The sequence below is a fragment of the Notothenia rossii genome (genome assembly GCF_949606895.1).
Source record: "Notothenia rossii genome assembly, chromosome: 7".
In the NCBI taxonomy this organism is placed as follows: Eukaryota; Metazoa; Chordata; class Actinopteri; order Perciformes; family Nototheniidae; genus Notothenia; species Notothenia rossii.
Window position 1 is genome coordinate 44,337,841 of NC_136905.1, and position 9,449 is coordinate 44,347,289.

The 9,449-nt window shown below is 39.2% G+C and overlaps 1 protein-coding gene across 1 annotated transcript in view; it reads right to left on the bottom strand.

The window, feature by feature from the left end:
* Positions 1 to 9,449, bottom strand: part of LOC307046052 (uncharacterized protein) — a 75,287-nt gene that overhangs the window by 37,944 nt on the left and 27,894 nt on the right. Inside the window, exon 4 of the mRNA XM_079692191.1 lies at positions 9,133 to 9,229. Coding sequence (XP_079548317.1) covers positions 9,133 to 9,135 — 3 coding nt within the window. The 5' untranslated portion in view covers positions 9,136 to 9,229. The remainder of the gene's footprint in view (positions 1 to 9,132; positions 9,230 to 9,449) is intronic.

The window sequence follows — 9,449 nt, forward strand, 5'->3', positions numbered from 1 at the left end:
TGCGGATTCAGAGCTGATCAGAACACAGAAAGGCTGGGAAATTCTTTTTAGTTTTTGCCTACTATCTACATGTTTGTAATGTGTACATATTTTCAATGACATCTCTCTCTGTTCCTGCTGATGTGTAAAATATACAAAATAACGTTTTATATACTTACTCTCTTGTTAAAAGGCGATGAAGTTTGCAGCGTAAGCCAGCCATCAGTGTTCTAGTTTTTAAGGCTTTGCATACCTCAAAGTGTGTCTAAAAGTATCTTGGCAAGAGAAAAAAAAGCCAAAATTCACCTAGGCCATTAAAAAGAAACCGAATTGCTGCAGGCCTTTTGGTGTGTGTGTGTGTGTGTGTGTGTGTGTGTGTGTGTGTGTGTGTGTGTGTGTGTGTGTGTGTGTGTGTGTGTGTGTGTGTGTGTGTGTGTGTGTGTGTGTGTGTGTGTGTGTGTGTGTGTGTGTGTGTGTGTGTGTGTGTGTGTGTGTGTGTGTGTGTGTGTGTGATTCTGGCCCTGCCCCCTCCTCCCCCCTTCCTGCCATCTTATCACTAGACAGAGGGGGGAGGGGTTCTCTCTAAAAAACACAGTGTCTGTAAAGGTGGGGGGAGACTGTCTCCCCCCTTCCTGCCATCTCTCTCTGTTTCTGCTGATGTGTAAAATATACAAAATAACGTTTTATATACTTACTCTTGTTAAAAGGTGATGAAGTTTGCAGCGTAAGCCAGGCATCAGTGTTCTAGTTTTAAGGTTTTGCATACCTGAAAGTGTGTCTAAAAGTATCTTGGCAAGAGAAAAAAAGCCAAAATCCGCCTAGACCATTAAAAAGAAACCGAATTCCACGTTTTACAAATGAACAGACACAAATGCAGACTTGACTACTTGGCAGTTGATTAAAGCAGATTTGTCCTTTTTCATCTCTCAAAGGTTTGGGTATTGGTAATAGGCTTGTTTGCTAGTATGGTTTTTGAATAAACACATCAGTATTTTAAAAAGTCAATTAGTATCAGCCTCCCATCGACTTTTTAAAATACTTATGTATTTATTCAAAAACCATACTAGCACACAAGCCTGTTTTTTGTGTTTTCAGTGTTTTTGTGTGTCGGTGTGTCAGTGTTTCAGTGTTTTTGTGTTTTTTGTGTTTTTGTGTTTCTGTGTTTTCTGTGTTTCTGTGTTTCTGTGGTTCTGCGTCTCGGTGTGTCGGTGTTTCAGTGTTTCTGTGTTTCTGTGTTTTCTGTGTTTCTGTGTTTCTGTGTCTCGGTGTTTCTGTGTGTCGGTGTTTCAGTGTTTTTCAGTTTTTTTCAGTTTTTTCAGTGTTTTCTGTGTTTCTGTGTTTCCATGTTTCTGTGTTTCTGTTGGGGTGTAATACGCACGTTTCAATACACATGTATCATACATCTTCACTGTTACCCTCCCCTTGTTATAATGAAGACAAAAGTGCATGTGAAGGACTGCAATACACATGTATCAGACACGCTTCCCTTGCTATAATGAAGACAACAGTTTTTAAAATGTAAAAAACACAATATTTTTTTTTTTAAATGTCCTATTTACATTTAAATTGTTCACACACAAAATCAATAGTTATACTGATTGTAACATCCCCAGGACCGTCTGCAGCTTAGAATTCCCCAGATTACTGGAAATATCATGGAGTTTTTTCACTTCAGTCAAAATATTCATGTGTATGCTGTTTTTGACACAAAGATGCATTACATCTACAAACAGAGCATACAATGAGAGCACATGATACACTTTTGATGTTTGTTTCATTTCTTCGGTAATGTTACAGAATGTTTCGGAAAATGAAGATTCCAGGACCACTTTAAATGTTTCGTTTACAATCGTTTCCCAATGACCAGGAATAGTACTGCCAGAACGAACGATATCCAAAATGTCTTCTAGTTTACAAACTTCAGCCATTCTGTTTACACGGGGATCACTATTCACTCTGTTTTCAATCGTCCTCATCACCACACTTATTAAAAGGGTATTGACTACATTCTGATCAATATATACCGAGCGTTTTGCATAGTAGTTCCCCATTTTTATTTTACTTTAAAGAAAAAGTCAATGTATCGAAAAAGAAAAAATCCCTGGCTTCAACCAAACGCAGGTTATTAGTCTTCTTCTTCTCCATCCAACTCGGCATGGACCTTTTCAAGTCTCTCCTTGAGGCGTCTACAATTTTTGAGATTGTGCAGAAAAGCCTCCGAAGCGCCTTGGATCCTCCAATCATCCGTGAAAATTTCTTTATCAATAAGAGTCTGGTCGATCTCAGTAATGAAGTCGGTGAGCCAGTCTTTTCATTAACGCGTTGTAATTGTTTCTGAAGAAAAAATCGGGCATGTCATTCAGACAATCGTGTTGCCTCTGGCCGGGGTGACTGACTCGGCATCCGTTGCATATTTCTTCTCTGTACCGATGTATCACCCCCTCCACAATATCAACCAACACTGATTTCACTGTGTCCATAAACAGAGACATCTTGGCCCAAGGAGCAAAATAAGCAGCAGTAGTATTGCAAGATTCGGGTGTCCAGAATGGTGATGATGATGGTAGTCCCAGGAGTTTGTTCCTGGCTGCAACTCGCGGGGGGAGACTTGGTTTTTCTAAGATCCATAGCTAGTTTTCAAACTGTCGTCTTAGTGGGGTCCTTAGTTTTAGATGCTTTGCTGAGGGGAGAGAGTCATCTGTAGAATTGAGAGTTTTTTAACCAGTATAATGTCCCTCGCTGTTTGAGTCTTTTTTTTTTTTAAGTTATTTTTCATCTATCATTTTCAACCAAGCCGCAAGAGGTCAAATTTAAGAATAAGTAATAGTTTGTCACGATTTTACGGGGAATAGTCAGAGCGCAATGTCACATCTTAAAGACAGCTTGAACTGGATAAATGGTTAGTCTTCAAACATACCGTACGTTCTGCATGTTAGTATATCTGGCCAATTGGTTTAGACCCTACTGCCCTAGACGCATGCTCTCAATAGGGAAGTCACGCTTTGGGAAGAGGTGTTTCATTTTACAGATCCACCTTGATTGTTGTTGTGCTGGCTGAAGGAAGAGGGACGGGGGAGGAAAATTCAGAGGATGAAGAAGCAGAAAATAACTTGTTTTGTAAAACGGACAGCACGTCAGTTTGAAGGAAAAGATGACACCGTATTTATGCATGACATGCAAAATATCTTGAAGCCCTACAACCACAAAAAAAAAAAAAAAGGTACAAGTATATTGTATTACAAATATGGCAAAAAGTCGTAATATTGTATAATGTATTGTTTCATCGAAACGGTGTTAAAATCACAAACTTGACTTTTAGAGTCGCAGTCTTCTACAAAAATTCTGTTTTGTTAAGAGCTACCAAAACATTGTAAACATCGCAATTATTCCCAAAACAAACTGGGAATGGGGACATCGATAACATATTTTAATGTTTAATTTTATTCAGGGCTACCGTAGTGTACATTGATGAACACTTTAAAACAAAAATAATGCCTACAAGTGTAAATGAGCCGGATTTTAGCTTTGAGCTCATTTCCATCTATAGTCCCGTCACATACAGCATATAAGAACATGACATTTATATATACAGCAAAAATAAAATACATGATATGCAGAAAGAGCATGAGCAGCATACAAGCATTTACCACATGGCAGTAAAATGTAGCAGCTATGATATATAAAGTGCAAGATAAGATAAAAAGCGCTACATAAAAGTGCAAGAGGAGATACCCCTGTGTTAAAGTGCATTTATTTAGCGGTGATTACACGTCTGTTTGTTGCTCAACCATTCTTTAAGTTGACCTTTAAAACGATTGAGAGTGGGACAATCCCGTATCTCAGTTGGGGGGCTATTCCACAATGAGCTGCCTTTAATGGAGAGGACATTTTGTCCGTGGTGGACATTTTGTCTGTGGTGGACTTCACAGTCTCCTCTGGTTTCTGACCTAGTGCTGCGTCCAGTGTGTTTTCTGTGGATGAATTCCCCCAAGGGGAGGGGGGCCAGCCCATGTAAATATTATTTTTTTAAAAACACATACTTTTAAAAGACATAAAATTGTCAAAAACTCAAGAAATTGTGATTTTCAAGGATGGTACAGTGGTGGTATGACTGTGGCTTTCTGTCAAACACCTGGATAGCTCTCTTGAACAGCTGTTCTATGGGTTTCAGGTGTGTGGCACAAGCAAACGACCAGTTTGTAAAACAGTATTCAATGTGGGATAGAATCATACAGTGGAGGTATGAGTTTGCAGCATTGACAGTTAAGAAAAGGTCTAATTTGTTTAAAATGTTGCAAGTTGAATTTAATGGTATTGGATACTTTCTGGATATGTTTCTTAAAAAGTCAAGTGCGAGTCCAATATGACACTCCCTGTTCAATATACTTGAACTGGGAGACTAGTTCTATTTCTGCTCCATTTAAAAATACATTGGATCCTTTGATTTTGATTGATCGTTAACTGAACATTGTCGTTTGCATCAATATGCATACTGTTTTTGTTGTACTCATACTGTCAATATGCAGATTGTGTTATATAGCTTTAGATAGAATGTTTTTTCTTCCTCTTTGCATAATTTGCCTCCACAATCCTTTGCCAGTAGGTGTTTCCACAGTCCTTGCGGTTTTCCAATTGTTCAACTAATTGGGAGCTACTGTAAGCTATTTGTATTTGCATTTTAGCACATTACTTCCTGCAGTGATTCAGAAAGTATTGTGTTTGGGCTTTTTATTGTGAAAGGGAGAACACTACTCAGAACCAGACATACTTTCATAGAGAAAGCAAGTCTTATAGGGAGCCAATTTAAATGCTAATGTCGTCTTTATTTTACATCCATTACAAATGTGTCCAATCAACTACTTCATTATGATAAGTTGTCTACAGCCACTTTAAATGCAATCAAATGTATATTTCTAAGTGCTTACAACTTAAAAGATCTTTACGTACAAATGACTGTATATTTGAATATATTTCTGTACCCAGTGTTGAACAGGACCCAAACCTTTGAGAGATGAAAAAGGACACATCTGCTTTAATCAACTGCCAAGTAGTCAAGTCTGCATTTGTGTCTGTTCATTTGTAAAACGTGGAATTCGGTTTCTTTTTAATGGCCTAGGCGGATTTTGGCTTTTTTTCTCTTGCCAAGATACTTTTAGACACACTTTGAGGTATGCAAAACCTTACAACTAGAACACTGATGGCTGGCTTACGCTGCAAAACTTCATCACCTTTTAACAAGAGAGTAAGTATATAAAACGTTATTTTGTATATTTTACACATCAGCAGAAACAGAGAGAGATGTCATTGAAAATATGTACATACACATTACAAACATGTAGATAGTAGACAAAAACTAAAAAGAATTTCCCAGCCTTTCTGTGTTCTGATCAGCTCTGAATCCGCATATTTTGGTCTGGATATATTGACACCCCAGAGTCTCCTCTCAACCCCCTCCTACCTGCTTCAGCAGAAACAGAGAGAGAGATGGCAAGACCTTTATAGACACTGTGTTTTAGAGAGAACCCCTCCCCCCTCTGTCTAGTGATAAGATGGCAGGAAGGGGGCAGGGCCACACACACACACACACACACACACACACACACACACACACACACACACACACACACACACACACACACACACAAAGGCCTGGCAGCCATAGGAAGAGGTAAGGGTGACAGTAAGGGAGTGTGTGACTAACTTTTGACTAGGAAGGTGCTTTCTTTGTTCTGATCATCCCCAATCTGCATACTCTGTCTGAATACATTGAGAGTTACTTTTGACTCTAACAGTGTTCCACTGGAGTCATAGCTTTCTGAACTCATTTCTTAGCAGCAATTTGGTTTCTTTTTAATGGCCTAGGCGAATTTTGGCTTTTTTTTCTGTTGCCAAGATACTTTTAGACACACTTTGAGGTATGCAAAACCTTAAAACTAGAACACTGATGGCTGGCTTACGCTGCAAACTTCTTCACCTTTTAACAAGAGAGTAAGTATATAAAACGTTATTTTGTATATTTTACACATCAGCAGAAACAGAAAGAGATGGCATTGAAAATATGTACATACACATTACAAACATGTAGATAGTAGACAAAAACTAAAAAGAATTTCCCAGCCTTTCTGTGTTCTGATCAGCTCTGAATCCGCATATTTTGGTCTGGATATATTGACACCCCAGAGTCTACTCTCAACCCCCTCCTACCTGCTTTTTCTATACTTTTACAGCCTCAGCCGACTGCAGGACCTTGGGTGTTAAGAGACAGGAGTCTTCATCTCCATGTGAAGACATCCGTCACACACACACACACACACACACACACACACACACACACACACACACACACACACACACACACACACACACACACACACACACACACACACACACACACACACACACACACACACACACACACACACACACACACACACACACACACACACACACACACCACTTTTTATGCATACTAATGTGATTGCATTTTTTTAATTATACACCATAAGGCGCAACAGTGGGGGCTTTTCACACCTGTGAATACACATCACCCCCCCTCCTATCGACGGATCTCACACCTACTTGGGATATCACACCTACTTGAGATTTCACACCTCGATCAAAGGGGAGGCGGGACTTAGCTCATTAGCATAAGTAGAGAGAGGTGTGACCTGTCACAGCACCTGTCACTTTTTATGCATACTATTGTGATTGAAGCGGGATGAATATTACTACTATAGTGTAATGAATTATCTCCAAACACACCGTATATATATATAAAAAATGCATTTATTGATAATTTGAACAGCTTTGGCAAATTGCCAACATTCCATTAACACTATAAAAGAACAATGCATTTTAGCACAATACAAATTCAAAAAAATACTACATCCGTTTGAATTCCAACCCTTCGAATGGACCAGCTGCTGCCTCCAATCTGGTGTGCATAACTATTCTGATTCATACATACTGTAGCCTATATGTCACAGTGAATGTGAGAAATCAGACGAGGCAGATGTGGAGGCCATGACAGCAAAGTGCAGTGGAAACAGACTTAGCGAATAAATCCTGACGTAACATGAAGCATGTGACTTAAACAGCTGAGGAGGATGTAACCTTCCTCACATTAATACATGAAACATGTCTTCCAAGTCCATCAACATTTCCATATTCTTCTCCCAACTTTTGAGGTTTGACTGGTGTTTTTTCTTTTAAATGGCATAGGTTCACAAGAGCGGCTGAAGAAGTCCTACAGTCCAGCATGTATCTTGTTCTTCAGTACAAGGACTTTGGGGGAAAGCCTGTCACCATCCATTTGCAAGAGCACTTTCTGAATGAATTCATAGTAGTACCTTAGCTCTTTGGGGTAAGCCATGTTCAGTGTATAGATGACTCCCAGCATGATGGCACAAGCTCGGGCTACAGATCCAATGTTGTCCAGAATGATTAGTCCTTCAACAAAAATCCCAACGTCGTCATAATGTCCAGGTTCTCCACCTTCCTTGTCGATGACATATATGCCCATCAGGGTGGGAATTTCACGACGGCCATGAAGGCCATGGCCGTCGTTGCCCCGCACTTTGGCCGTGATGCCCTGTGAAAAAAAATGCAATTCACGGCCTAAGTGGCCTTTGTGCCCCTGTCAAAAGTTCCAGTGTAAACAACGCTAGTGAAGTCATACTAGTGCGCGCAGTAGGATAGTCCCGTGCCTGTGGATCAGCGCGATTGCTCTGCTGTGATTGTTCCGTCAGACGTGCCGTGTAAACAACACTAGTGAAGTCATATTAGTGTGCGCAGTAGGATAGTCCCTTGTCTGTGGATCGGAGCGATTGCTCTGCTGTGATTTTTCCGTCAGACATGCCTGTAGGGGCCCGACAGCCTCCTCCTCAGCCGCGGGAGCAAGACAAGCACAGGTAAGCAAGCGGACCAAGCTGTTTTGATATGATTTAACTGAAGTATGTGGTAGTATTTGAAAGGACTTAACATTTACGTGTTTATAGAAAGTACTATTGATAGGTAATTACCATTGTATTAGCCTATTTAAAGTCCACTCGTTACATTTTGTCATGAAAACTAGCGATAGCTAGCTAGTTTGGATTGCGATAACGTCTTCCCTTCAAGGGGTCTACATCTAGTGTTGCTTCTACAAGCTAGCAGATAGCTGTCACCTTTGAATCTAGTATATGTCTTGCTAAGCGGTTTTGATATAATACATGACTGACTTATGTGGTTTATGGCTGAACTTAAACGTTTAAGAAACACTATTGCTATTCAGCCATTTGTAAAATGACTGGTGTTGAAGTTAGTGCTACACTTTTCAGTCATGTTGATTGACTAGCGATAGCTGGTGAGCTATCACTAGTTAGGAGGATACGTCTCTCTTTGAAGCAATTGTAGGGGTTACTTTTAGAATCCTTCTCATATGATTTTCTGGGCTTTTTGAACTAAAATTCTGACATTTCTTTGAGCCTCACAGACATGTCAGAATTTTAGTTAATTTTTATTTTGTATTTATGCAATGTTTTTCAATGTTTTTAAATTAAAACAAATGTTTTAATACATAATTAATGTTTCTTGGTGAATGAGAATGTTACGGTATTAATCTGAAAGGTAAAACCAGCGTAATTTAACCAAACGGCCTTTGTGCCCTGTCATGTGGCCTTTGTGCCCTTAAAAAAAATGTGAACGGGAAGGCCAAATGGCCTTGCCCCTAAAATGACAAAATTCCAAGCCTGATATTGCTCACATACCTATTAATCCCTTAAAACAAAGCTGGTCATATCGTATATATTTCTTAATAAAACTAAATATGTGTGAGGTGTTTTTAAAGATTTACGTAGGAACCAATAAGCTTGGTGCTGAGTGTCAGAAGTCAGAGAGGATTGGCAGATGGACTAGACATTGTTGATTATGGTCTTTCCATTGGACAAAAAGAAAAATAATGAATAAAGCCAACCTCATCGTATAAAGAACCAAGCTGATGGTTTGAAATGCTTTAGTCTGTTGATGAATATCAACATTCATATAAATATTCATATAAATATTCTCAACCTTCATGCTCCTTATAAGGTAAAACATAATTATCTAAAATTGATGGCTGACACTAGGATCTTAAAACACTACATGTGACTGGCAAATGCAATTACAGCGACTTACCATATACTCCCGAATGAGATGTCCATCGTCCTCACCAAGGTGGATGCAAAGTGCTTGAGGATTGCTTCCCTTTTAAGGTTAACATCAGTTGTTGCCTCTGTAAAAAAAATTACAATTATTAAAATATTTCTAAATACATCAATAATAACAAGATCGTCCATAAATTGTAGAAGATTTACAACCTGTCGTAACCTAAATATACAATATATATTACAAATTCTACTCATCCAGGGACTTTTCACCAAGAGCAATGCTCTGTTCTTCACAGTTCACACCTGGAATCTGCCTAGTACAACCACAGTCTGATCTGTTGCCCA